A 14,070-nucleotide genomic window follows, 5' to 3' on the forward strand; every position below is an offset into this window, starting at 1 on the left:
ATGAAACTTTGCATGGGTGGAAGAAGCATATTAATCCCTACCCTTGCAAAGTTTCATGTCCATGGGGCAACATGGGTGGTGTAATGTATGAAGCGTGACCCGCCGGATTTCTCTCAAGCCGTAATACATTGGCGTTGTAGAAAAGCTTCATTCACTTGGGAGTCATTGAAGCATCATGTAGCAAGTGTAATGCATCCCATCTCCCAAACCACTTCTTTATGTCTTGCATCCATCTCATGCTCATTTTATGCGTCTTTTGAACTTTTCTTGCTTCCCATACAATTGTAGGAAGTCGATGTGAGGGGTTTTGACGCATCTTTATCATGTACTCCACAACCCTTTCCATGCCCATAACCTCAATTGGAAGACATCCTGACTCAAGAAGTAGGAGCATATATGGTGTTTGTGTCTTCACTTGGAGAAAGTTTGTAAGAAAACGCTTTTTGGACATCTTAAACTCTTTCCAAGTAGACTTTGAGATGCTCCTGCTCCACACTTCAACTCCATAAAGAAGAACAGGTGTCAATGTGGTCCAAGTGGTTTGAACTTAGAGCTAAGTGGAAGGTGCCTAAAACACTTGTATGCTCAAACAAACTTTTTGCTTCATAACTCCCATTTGATTTGGACAAATACCCTCCAGTCAAGGAGCCTGGCTCAACAAAAGGAAAAATAATTGCTACAAAGCATGGATAATGATCTGATAGGACATCCACAAGAATGGAGTGTTCATGGACCCTCGTGATATTTTTAACACTTTTAATTTTTTTGTTGGCCGTGTTGTTGAAGTTGTCTACAGGATCCACCTTTTTGTGAAAAAATGCATCTTGGTAAACACTAGGAAGAGCAAAAAGGATCTTCTTCTCAGATTTTCAAAGGAGGCATTCAAAAAGTTCTCCCTCTTTGTTAGAATTTGATGCAAGGCTCAAGGCCAAGTGGAACATCCAATGCAGCAACAAACAATGGTGCTATATAGTCAAATGTTTGTGGAGTTTTCCTATACCTGTGAAACACGCTTACCTAAGCTGGATGATACTACATCAAGGACTCTATACATGTGAATGGGTTCCTTAGGCTAACATTGGTGCATGGCAGTGTACTAGATGCCAAGCCAAAGAGGATATTAAACACCTTCTTTTCCACTGCCCAAAGGTCCAAAAACTGATATTAAGTGTCTTCATCAATGCTATACTTCTCTACACCCTCAGAAGTTCAATGTTAAAGAAATCCTCCTTGGGGAATGCTACAACCTGGATATTGTATTGTGGAATATGTGGAGAAATGCCTTTATACGGCACTGTTGGTTTCAAAGGAATGATGCCCTTTTCAAAGGTAGTTTTACTTCAGACGCCCATTTGCTTCATTTTGAGCTCAAGAGACTTTCTATTCACAGTACTGACTCTATGAGCAAAGTCTTTGATCTTCCTCTGTATTTGGTTCATAGATCTACTGCTGGCAGAAATGGTCTCCTAAGCTCCTTAGTTTCTACTCCAGAGAAAGACTTCTCATGAAAGAGAATTGCTTGTCTTTGTAATCTGCATTGGGACTGTCCCTCTCCCTTCCGAGGCCCAAGTTGTAACTTTTTATTTTTCTTAATACATGTCAATTTTCCTTTTTTATTTTTTAAAAGCAGAGCATCCCAACGAATTTAACTGAGCTCAAAGCGGAAGATGATAGGAAGACTACTCATAAAAGAGGATAGCTTTGTCTTTGTAATCTGCACCTCTCTCCCTTCCTTTGAGGCACGAGTTGTAACTTTTTCTTTTTGGCCTGCCCCAAAGGGAGGAGGCCTTAGTGATGGTTCCCTTTTTGCTAATGAAAAAAGGAGAATTATTTTTAAAAATTCCATAACTTTTTGAGTGGTTAGTGAGAAGACACTCATTACAAAGATAGGATAGGAGATGCCTCTTTCAAAGACTGAGGACTTTAAATAAGTAATATATCCAAAGATCTCAACAGGAACTCACGACCCACGAGGGCCTTCACCTGTAGAAAATTGAGAGAGAGAGAGAGAGAGAGAAGATACATGCTGTCGTGTCCCCTTCTGCCTCTGTCCAGCTCTGCATTCCGCTTACAGCAAGCCCGTCATCACCGAGCTCTTCCTTCTAGAGCCTCATGGTTCACATCCCTCGTTGCATCTCCATCTCTCAGCACGTTCTCCTAGCGGCGTCGTAGGAGACACGTCGCCCTTGTCCCCTGCTCTTCTTATAGCCATCAGCTCCAACACCCTCTACTCTTAGAGCACGCGAGAGAGTTTCCTGTGGATGCAGACATATATGCAGTTATGCACCACCATATATACAGGAGAAGAAAAAGAGGGGGAGGAACACCTTACCCGTATTGAGAAGTTTCTTTCTCCATGTCAACAATGGAAACGTTGGTATTGCATTCGGTTTGAGGAGGAATGCTAAACCAAGTAAAGAGGCAGCCCCCATCCTCCAACGCATGTAACTGGTAATGTGCTACCTCATTGAGTTATGTAATGTGTTGTAACGTGAGTGAGTACTTTTACCACACAAATCACAGTATTTTTACTTGTTATGTATGCTACTTCTTTTGCAACATCATGGAGGATTGCTCATTCAACCTCCTGTTTGTGCTTGGATGTCAGCATTATCAAAGCAGGTGTAAGATCCGAGCTTGCGCCTGCAGACCAACACGGAAGAGAGAGAGATTTCGTGCTTCATCCAGGGCCTCTCTGCAGACAAGCGCACATGAGACATTATGTTTCCTACGCTTCGCACCACAAGTTTTGCAACTGTCGTGAGCGCAAAAAAAAAATTCATCATCTACCACAATGTTTCTTGTATGTCGAACTCATTTGTGGGCACATGAGATCGCATCTCTGAGGATAAAGGGCACATGAGATCACATCGCTCCAGAGATGGTAAAGGGCACTGGTCATGATTTTGGTGTGGAATTGGTGGCCGTTGCTGTTTGAGATGGCCCGTGCATGAACCCCTTTCAAGGGTGCAACATTGAAGGCAGCAAGAATCAAGATGCTAATTGCCCTACATCTAAGTAAGTATGGCCTTGTGAGTGAGTCTGCATTTTATAAAAATCATCCACAATTTTTGACCTATCAGAGATTTTTTGTTGTAGCCTCCAAATAGCTCTAGGCTCCAAATTAGGTGAAGGTTTTCCACGTTGTCAGTTGGTTTTCTCCAAGTTTGGATTCTTGGAAGGATACATTTAAATGCAACCCTCTTGGTCATGAAGAGGGTGCATACCACTCCAGTCGTGCCGTTAACTTTGTGTGGGCTAAGGCATCCCTTGATTTTGTCCTACATCTCCTCCTCATGACCTCTATCGGACCAATTGTTCAGTGTACTCATCCTTTTCATCTCCAAAAGCCCTTCCTGCATCCTAAACATGTGAGGAAACTTGGACTTGTCTACCTTGCCCCCCCCTTGAATTGCAATGCCCAGAGAGACCTGATTTGGGAGCCATTATTATCGATTCATGCTCATAACACTAACCTATATCTGCCACGCCTCCCTTAGGACCATCACATACCTACCTAACCCAATTGAAGTCGAGGATTTGGATGCTAAGAAGTCGCCCTGAAGACCCTGGGATAACACATGGTTAGAGAGAGAGAGAGAGAGGCGGGGGGGGGGGGGGGGGGGGGGGGGGGGGGGGGGAAAGAAGAGCTATGCAAAGTATAGTCACGGCCTCTCTTTTGCTTGCAAGAGTTTCTTGGCAGCTTGTTTTTATCTTTTCCAAAGTAGCTTATCGTAACCACACAATGTAGCTTATGCCATGACCCCTTGCTCATCTACGGTTCTAATACACTCACCATATTGACATTTGTCTCTCTCTGGCTCATACCTTGCAAGTACATGTCCACGTCCTCCCTCCCAAGCTTCTCTCCCTTGAACACACCTTCGACAACATGCTTGTACGATTCATTGTAAGGATGCGTAGAGGAAAAAGACAGAGAGAGAGCTAATCATTTTGGTTGCCATTTGCAAAGTCAGTTTTTCTGTGTTGTCTACTTTCGACCTCACGTTTGGAAAATTGTTCGAACTGAGAGAGAGAGAGAGAGAGAGAGAGAGAGAGAGAGAGAGAGAGATGAGTAGGACCATGGTGATATCAGATTCTCTACAATTTGAAAGACACGTCTCCTTTATTTAATAATGAAAACTAGTATGTGACCCGCGCGTTGCTGCGGCCAAAGAAACATTGCTTCTAATCTTGTAGGGATATCTTCTCTAAGTGGAACACTATCAATACTATTCCTACATGTATATTCTATTGCATTTCTAAAAGTAATGCATTACACAACCTCTTGAAGATTCTAACAAACATAAATATATGTAAGATTATACAAAGCATTCTTTGATACCCAGCTTGGGAGCTTCTCATAGACATTGTTTTTCATAAGATGCTAGCCCTTGTTCAAAAAACTTAGGAGTGCTCTACTTCTCTTCTGGGGAGAGAGAGAGAGAGAGAGAGAGAGAGAGTCCTCCTTCTGGTGTATCTTGGTTTAGCAATGCTACCAATGTTGATTATAAAGATTAGGTAAGTTAGCATGGTATGAAGAGATGAAAGCCATTTAAAATCAATGTAACAATAAATCTTTTTTTGAAAATGGATTGCGTTCTAGAACTGGTTTCAACGATAGGAACATAATTGAATTAAATATCTCTACTCCACTCTTACTTCTATCCTTGCGTCTTTCTTATGAGCAAGACATGGTAGAAGTGTACATCATAACTTCTTATATCACAAGAAGACCATCTTTCCCTTGGTCTACCTAGAGTTGACAAAAGTGCTACCAAGTTGAGAAGTATAAACTGGGTAAGCCAGCAAGTTTTCAAAGATGAAGGCCCATAATTTCTACAATGTGTAATTATGAAACTTTTCATGTCTAAGAGTACAGTTTTGAAAATATAAGGGCTTATAGTTTCCAATGTAACAAAAAAGCTTCAAGTTTCAAAGAGATGAGATGACGTTCTTTTAATATTAAAAATGTGATTACATCTATCCTGCTCTCTAGATGCTTCTCTTGGATATCTATCTATGTTCACAAGCATGGTAATGGTTTACGTCATCACCAAATCACAACAATATATGAGCATCTTAATATGATAAGGTGCACACTATTTGTTCATGTACACTTTCACATCATTTGCATCTTAAAATGTGATAGAAATGAAAGCAAAGTAAGGTTGCTCAATTGTTTATTTTTGTGGGAGTTTTGGCCATCATGCTAAACTAAAGGACGTGGTGTAGAATTGAGGTTGTGACTAAAATCATGCATGTCATTAATCTGTATCTATCTTTATCCTCTAATTACAAAACCAAATTCCTCTTTGAGAGATCAAATTGTATTCGACCAGCTTGAGCCTGTTTCCTTGCGCACAATCTATACTATACCAACCATTTGGCTTAATTGTTGCTCTATTAAATGTGTGATTGGACATTGAGGCAATGTAGGACAACCTCTTTTTGTGTACACATTAGGTTCCTTGAAAATTTGAGAATATGAGTATCATACTCTAGTTGAGTACACACACACACACACACACATACATGTATATATGTGTATTTGTGTGTATATAAATATATATATATATATATATGTGTGTGTGTGTGTGTATATATATATATATATATATATATATATATTAATTATGGCTTACCAATATCCCCGGCCTAGAATATATGTGCAGTGCCCGTGGTCTGAATATTCCCGCTAACTACTACTCGACCTTACCTCGCGCAATTGCTGGATATTTCTCGCCCAACGACCCCCCCCCCCGGTTGCTGAGCTCGCCGCTACAGATGCTCCCAGCTCCCTTCAGTTGCCACCGTATCCTCATGCTTTCTAAGTAAGGTAGGTCCATACCATGCAGCTCCTCTATTGACGTCTCACCTCATCTCCTTGCCTCATATCCATGGTTCCTAATCTCTACACCAATATATATTCAACAACTCTCATCAACGTGAGATCGGCGCCATTAACTAACTCACCATCAGAGTTATTGTTTTAGGCCCCTGCACAGCAGGTTGACATAGCTAACTGTCATCAGCGCCATTGATTGTTTTCGAGTACCCCAGCTACAGGCTGTAGTGGCTACAACTGCTCGCCGTCTGTAGCTTTCCAAAGGAAGGAAGGAAGAAGGGGAGAGAGAGAGAGAGAGAGAGAGAGAGAGAGAGAGAGAGAGAAGAAGAAGAAGAAGAAGAAGAGAGTTTTAACGTCGTAGGAAACTATCCCAAGAGACCTTAAGATCTAGGAGTTGAACTCACGTCTTGTTATTAAGAGAGAGAGAGAGAGAGAGAGAGAGAGAGAGAGAGAGAGAGAGAGAGAGAGATTTTTTGCTAGCGTGCATCGAGAGAGTAGTAGTTAATAGACCGTGTGTGTGTGTGTGCGTGCTAGAGAGAGAGAGAGAGAGAACATCTCAATAAGCTGGTGTTAATGCAAAGTTTTATTAACAAATTTTATCCGATGTCTATACTTACAGTCAGTATTGTTAGAGATGTTTTTGGCTATAAGGCATAACTTAACTCCACTCATTGTAGATGCTTAAGAGGCTTTGATCGCTTCTATTGACATTGATTCACAAAGAATTGGCTTCCTTTCAACTCCATGTTGGTAGGCTTGATGTGAGAAGAATGCACCTTACATGATAACTTGTCTATGTATGCATGCTAGAAGGAGCTAACAAAATTGATGGCTAGCTTGCAATATCAGACTACAACTTGCATAGAAAGGTTGCTTCAAGCTCAACATCAGTTTCATAAGTATTCTTTGCAAGGTGCATCTCCAGTCTTTAAACTGAATGTTTGGGGTCTTCTCAATCTAAAACTGTAACTCAAACCTTTTAGCTTCGCTTTGCAAGCATAACTATCAATAGAAAATTCTTGCATTTTGCAGTCTTTACAAAGGTACAAACTATCTTGGATTTCATTTACAAATTCTTGATTCTTGGGCAATAAACTTTAGTTTCACAAGAATCTTTGAGCTGCTACACTAATTAGAAGTACTTTACTTGCTGACTGGCATCGAGAGAGAAAAGGAGGAGGAGAAGGGAAGTATTGGGAAGTTTTTCCCAAAGAGACCTCTCATTAAAGAGGAATAGGAATATCGATGAGAAAGTTGCTGTTGTACCAACAGAAAAGAAGGATAGTAATGATAAAGCCATAGCAGCCTTTGATCATTCGTTTTGGGGGAACAGAAAAGAAGGATAGTAATGATAAAGCCATAGCAGCCTTTGATCATTCGTTTTGGGAGAGAGAGAGAGAGAGAGAGAGAGAGAGAGAGAGAGAGAGAGAGAGAGAGAGAGAGAGAGTCTACAAGCTTTGCATGTATTGAGTTAACACCATGCAGCAAGTACTTTTCTTGAGGGTAGTTAAACTTTGAAATTGAGCAGGAAAGATGTCGCTGGGGGGTTTTCTATCCTCTCAATTTAGTTTGTCAACTTTGTGTGATCTGGTTGCATGGTTAGGTGTCAATATGTTCCAGGGTTGACCAATAGCCATTTTCTAGGTTACCAAAAGATTTCCATTCCCCGGTGTTGATCAATCTATCTCTACTTCCTCAAGTATGAATGATCCAAGTCTAATTGTATTCTGTAATGGGTTATTCCGTGTTAAAAGCAAGCTTGGTCTCCCTCTTACACTAATGATATGGTCTCCGTGAGATATTTTACGAGAGTGAATGACGTAGGAGATCCCACCCAGTATGACTCTCTCTCTCTCTCTCTCTCTCTCTCTCTCTCTCTCTCTCTCTCTCTCTCTCTCTTGTTATTGGAGATAGCCCTAGGTTTTGACAGGGTGAGCGAGGCCTTAATGGTCCTATTACTACGAGATACTTAGGCCCTTCATCCGTTTCAGCCATTGGAGACTACAATTTATATGAAATTCCTTGCCCCATGGCCAATTTTGGTGCCCAATAAGTATAGCAGCCTAACCCCGAGTCTCTCTTTTTTCCCAACCACTCTTTCGATGGGAAGACAAATTACGCCCTCAGGGATGACAATATATAAATTGTGTATATCATGTGCGTTTAAGTACTATTTCTAAATCTCCTTATCTGTGAAATCCCGACAAACAAAATCCACCCTTTTCCTATCCAATCCGTAAATTCATTTCCAATTTCTTTGATGGTACTATTTTATCTGTGAGAAAATATGAGATCTGTAGCTTCTTCTACATGTAAAAATGTGACAATAAATATGAAATTTAATCACCTCTTCTATTGCACTTATGTAATAGACACATAATAACTAAGTAATCTCGCGAGATCACGCCCATATTCCTTGCAGCTTGCTTTGGTCACGTTTTTGCCAAATTACCAAGAAAAACTGATAGCTCATTCTTCAAGTGTGAATTAATGGGGAGAGACAAAGATGGGCCTTGGGAGGTCCTAACGCGGTAAAGAAAATTTTATTAGCATGTCGAGGCAAGTGAATGTGCATCAATATTAATATCTCATTTGCATGTTGATGGTGGTCATGATGATGCAAGGCATACACCATTCATAAAGATGGAAATGTTGGTTGAAACACATTGAAAGGAATCATGCTCCTATCCTCACAAAGATAGTGTACACTACAGGGGATGAGGTACCTACTCAAGTACAAAGTGAAACCCGTATTTGTAGTTTTCTTTTTTTCTTAATAACAGGTGTCTACCCAAGGTTGAACATTGGAGCACTACATGGCATAAGGGTCTAACATAGCCAAGTTGTGCAGGCATTTGGCAAAGATCCTTGATAAAGGGGTAAGGGAAGTCTATCATGTGCATGGATAAATCGGCAGACGGAGCCCACAACACACAGAGGGATGCAAACAAGGGTGTTCATGCCATTAGATGGTATCCAAGTCTGAGACTACATTTTGCATGCACGAGGCGACAACAAAGCACATTATGAAATGTGACAACTATGCTACAAAGTAGGTGTCTCAACATGCGTGGTGAAGATGGAAGATAGCCCTAGGTCGGGACATGGTGAGATAGGGAGGGTAAGTTGAAATGATGGAGATTGAGATTGTGGCAAGGTTTAGGGTATGTAGTTGCATGCGCGCGCACGAGAGAGAGAGAGAGAGAGAGAGAGAGAGAGAGAGAGAGAGAGAGAGAGAGAGAGAGAGAGAGAGAGAGAGAGAGAGAGAGAGAGAGAGAGAGAGAGAGAGAGAGAGAGAAGCTGCAGTACCTAGCTTGTAGGTGAAAGACAATGAGAAATTAGCATGGAGTGCCTACATGACAGTGATTAGAGGCAGCATACACTCTGGTATAGTAGGATAAGCAGCTCAATTGACTACGATGGGGTATAACACAGGGCACTAGGAGGGTAGGAGAGATGTCACATGTGTAAGCAGGGTGAGCAACTCAACTGAGTATGATGGCATATGAGAAATGATATTGGAGGGTAGGGGAGGTACTACATAGGCGGTGTTGCAAAGGGTAATCAAAGGTGGAAAGCACTTTGGTATAGTAGGATAAGCAGCTCAATTGACTATGATGGCATATAACAAAGATATAACAAAGGGCACTAGGAGGGTAGGCGAGGTGCCACATGTGTAAGCAGGGTAAGTAACTCAACTGAGTATGATGGCATATGAGAAATGAGACGGTAGGGATTCAAGGAAAAATTAAGGGAGCTAATAACTTCTGTAGAGAGCTACTATGAATCTACTTCTCTATTATAATGTAGTGAGAATGAGTCTAGATCTCTCCTTGAGCTCATGTTGTGTCATTCGGAGACGTCTAACTCTGACAAAACGTTTTCTCACCTATAAAATTAAAATTTAGAGGAAGATTTTAAATGTTGTAGGTGGTATTACATTAAACCTAGGCTTTTTTTCATCAAACACTACCATGTTTTCCACAACAAGACTTGAACAACCTTGACCCTTCACTTATCGTTAGCTTTGTGCGGACACACAATGGTTTTTGTGTGAAGAATAATAATTGAGTATGACCTATACATGTTCCAATTTTACGAGACACATTTCCAGTTGTGTATCAATAGTACACATCAAGCATTTTGAGGTACGTATGAAGAGTCTCACACTTCTATTGATATCACTATGCTAATGATAATGATTTTTTTTTTTGCATGCTGTATTTTGCGGATTTCTAGCTTCATCCATCAAAGAAAGTGGTAAGGGTACATAGAGCATTTCATAAGTTTGCCAAAAAGTGAAAAATTACATCCATGTTAATATTGTTTTTTTAGCAAAGCACGGGTTAACCTCTCCCTGTGTGAATATTCTCCCTATCTCACACATTCTCCCTATCTTAATCCCAAGGGACCTCAAGATCTATCTAAAGAGAAAATGACAATTTGTATCAAATGTTTGCAAGCTTAAGTGAAAAAATGCAATTTAATTATATATATTTTGACATAAATGCATGATAACCAAAAAGAAAGATGTATGTACATTAACACCTCTCTCTCTCTCCCTCTCTCTCTCTCTCTCTCTCTCTCTCTCTCTCTCTCGCGCGCGCGCGTGCGCGCTGGGGAAAGTGGGACAAACCGGCATTTGAGCTTGGGTAAACAAGTATCCATTGTGTGTGTGTCATGGGGAGATGTAAACACACACATGCACACATGTGCCGATGGTAAGAGTGAGCGAGACCCGTCGGTAGACGGGTCGCGCTAGTGTGTGTGTATATATATATATATATATATAGATATATATATATGGATATCTATATGTATATGTATGTATGTGTGTGTGTGTACATATATATATTCTTATATCAAAGATTTGTCACATAGGTCTTGAAGCCTTTTGTTGTTGTTATAGTACAATAACTATGACATTCAAAACTTTTATGCTCCCTTCGTGCCCCTCCCCCCCCCCCAAACTCTCTCTCTCTCTCTCTCTCTCTCTCTCTCTAAGGTCTTGAACTTGAGACCATCGAATAGATCTTTGAGATCTCATTGGATCGCTCCTACAACATTTTAAATTCTTCTTTTTTCAGACGTGTGTGTGTGTGTGTGTGTGTGTGAGAGAGAGAGAGAGAGAGAGAGAGAGAGAGAGAGAGAGAGAGACCAATCATAGCCATCTATACCTTCCTTTACTAAGATTGAAAATAAAAGTTTTCTCATCAATTTAATGCATTAACTTGAGGTCATCACTTCAACCGCACTGCTCTCTCTCTCTCTCTCTCTCTCTCTCTCTCTCTCTCCTTTTCATAGATATTCAAGTGTTAAAGACTTGCTGTGTAACTTTAGCGTCTTTTTTAGATTATTCTTACACTCTTAAACATTTTATTCTCTCTTTTTCCTCTTTTCCCTTCTACTTGCTACGTCATTCGTTCGACGCTAAAATATTTTTCTCTCTGTGTGTGTGTGGGGTTGATTTTTGATAGGCACCTTTGTCTATCAAAATTTAGAGAATTTATTGATTTTTAAGCATTTTCCACGGTTTAACTCTTAAAAACAAAAAGGACAAATATATCCAAGAACTGGTAAAAGGTACCATAACTAGGCAATCTCTCTCCCTATTTGGGATGCCAATGAGAGTGTTGATTTTTGTTGGGCATTTTATTTATTTTCTATGGGTGAAAAATGTTAGCTACCCTTTTGAAAATACACTATTACACTAAGAAAACCATATTATCTTGGAAATTTGACTTGGTGTGTCACTTAATATAAATTTTGTATATCATGTGCGCTGAAGGACTATTTTAAACTCCTGATCTGTGAATGTTTGACAAACAATTTAGTCTATATACAAAAAAATCAATTACATTTTATGGTATCTTTTTGTATGTGAAAATGTGAGGGAAAAAAATTTCCTTCTGCTGTACTTACGTGATAGTTGCATAAATATTAAGTGACCCCTCCGAGAAATTTGAAGGGCTTGAAGGGTGTCCTTGGTGAGACGGAGCCCTATGAGCTCGAAAGAAAAATATCTCTCTCTCTCTCTCTCTCTCTCTCTCTCTCTCTCTCTCTCTATAACATGGATAACTACTCCTTCATTTGCATGTATTTTCTCAAAGTAAAACTACCCCAAGTCGACACCACACGAGTTGTTTACTTTCTTTTTCAATCTCTTTAAAGAAATAAAAAGTTTTTTTAAAAATAAGGTTAATATTGGTCTTGAAAAAAACCTCTTGAAAAGAAAAAACCAAATAAATCTTCAAAAATTAAATTCTCATTAAATAATAAAATCTCCACTAAATTTATCTCCTTTTTGTTATGTACATTTTAACCAATACAGTTATTCTTTGTAGAGGAAAAAGTATTTGACTTTTATTTACTAAAGCACTTTCTACTACCAAAGAAAAAGAAATTCTTTTGATTTTACATTCTAACAAAAGCTGAAAAGCTTCTTACAATCTTGCTCTCCCTTTTGCATTTTAGAGAGGTGTCTCTTAAGTGAAGCAGTGAGTGACACATGGAGGGTCTCTCCTTCCTTGAAAAATTTAAGCTGTACTAGCTCGCACGCCCCGTCTACTGGCGGGCCTCGCTCGCTCTTACCACCTCACTCTGTATGTGTTTGAGTGTGTGTGCATCTTTATACATCTCTCAATGACACACATACGATCCACACTCACATGATCGAAAATTCACACTCACACGATCGAAAATTTACATAAAAAAATAGTTTACATTATTGTCAAAAAGGCTCAGGAACATATCTGCATAGCACTCTTAGTCGTGCTATTTCAACAGGATCAAGATATTGAGTTGGAGCTCTACAAACTTCTCTTAAATCTATTTTTTGAACCCAACTCAAGTAAATCTTGTAATGACGAATCATCCCAAGCTCTTGCTTTAAGAGCATTAGCCTAATGTTGGGAAAGAAATAGGGATCAAGCAACTTGATGTAAATCGTGTCCAACTCTTCATCTATATACGATCCCCAAACAGTGTAGTTTTTCTCAATTACTTCCCATGCCCATTGCCATCCCCGCTCAGCAGGTAACAAATTTTCTTCAAAGGCATCAATAATAATTTTTTTAACGCTTGGAAAAATATTCACAATTTTGTGGGCCATTTAATTGGTTGCAAGAAAAGAAAACAACATTAGTACTCAAAGCTTAAAATGAGAGAGAGAGAGAGAGATATGATCAACATGGCCACTTAAATACTTTAAAAAAGTATAAGCACAATACAAATACTTCAATTACTGATTGTCATGCCAAAAAGTGTCAAGAGCTTCATTAGGTCAAAGTCTTTACAACATTCCATTTTTGTTGCTTACAACGACTCATATTCTACTCTATAATTGGATGGTTCAGGATCGCTCCAATATACCCCATTAATAAACTTCACAATTAATTTCAAAATTTCAAACTCTTCATCCGAAATGTAAGATTTGTGATTGTGATATATCTTTCGCAACTGAATATCACAACCCCAAACATTGACATAATAAATATCAACCATATGTAATTCTTGTAGGACTCTCATCAATTTTATTTCGCTCAATATTTGTGACACTTTGCATAGTGAAATGCTTAATCGTCCACAATTTCCATACCACTCATCAACATATGAATACACCCAATGATGCCACCAACACCATGTACCATATCCTTGACAAATGTACTCTTCTTTAACTTTCAAATATATAATCATTCTTATATGTATTGAGAGAATAGCCAATACATCATGACCCATATTAACCTACATTAGCAATTCGCAAATCTCTCTCTCTCTCTCATTCTCTCTCATTAACCTATCTAGTAGATAAAAACCCACTTCAATAAGCCACCAATAACTAAAAAAATATGATACTTAGCATGCATAGACAATGGATCAAAGTGTTTGATTATCTAGAGAAGTTGAACCTACGACACACTCTACTTAGAACTCTTAAGATCCAAGGTCCGACACGTCGAACATTGCGATCGAGACGTCGAAGTGATTCACCCAAAGAATAGATTTTAAACATCCGTTCATTCACTCCATAAGAACCGTATGAAAATGTGCAACTAAGAAGCCGTTACATACTTAACTCTTGTATAATGATTCGCATATCATCTATATCAAACTCTATGTGAATGACACATGGAAGGTCTCTCCTTCCTTGAGAAATTAAAGCTGCATTATAAAGAATATAGATATAAATATAAATGAAACACCCCTCATTCGTCAGTGGGGTG

The 14,070-nt window shown here is 39.4% G+C and overlaps 1 protein-coding gene across 1 annotated transcript; it reads left to right on the forward strand.

The window, feature by feature from the left end:
* Positions 1-1,973: 1,973 nt before the first annotated feature.
* Positions 1,974-3,603, forward strand: LOC147424553 (uncharacterized). Its single transcript, XM_086500279.1, has 4 exons — positions 1,974-2,451; positions 2,609-2,622; positions 2,967-3,018; positions 3,100-3,603. The coding sequence occupies exons 1-4, from the start codon at positions 2,402-2,404 to the stop codon at positions 3,191-3,193; spliced, it is 210 nt and encodes a 69-aa protein (XP_086356405.1). The 5' UTR covers positions 1,974-2,401; the 3' UTR covers positions 3,194-3,603.
* Positions 3,604-14,070: the final 10,467 nt, after the last annotated feature.

The sequence above is a fragment of the Adiantum capillus-veneris genome, chromosome 25 (assembly GCF_014529385.1).
Source record: "Adiantum capillus-veneris isolate H3 chromosome 25, ASM1452938v2, whole genome shotgun sequence".
Lineage (NCBI taxonomy): Eukaryota > Viridiplantae > Streptophyta > Polypodiopsida > Polypodiales > Pteridaceae > Adiantum > Adiantum capillus-veneris.

Excerpts from the sequence above, each read along its gene's own strand:
- LOC147424553 (XM_086500279.1), top strand. The coding sequence starts at position 2,402 with ATGCTAAACCAAGTAAAGAGGCAGCCCCCATCCTCCAACGCATGTAAC. Across the intron at positions 3,019-3,099 it reads GCTAATTGCCCTACATCTAA|CCTCCAAATAGCTCTAGGCT; the intron begins GTAAGTATGGCC and ends TTTTTGTTGTAG.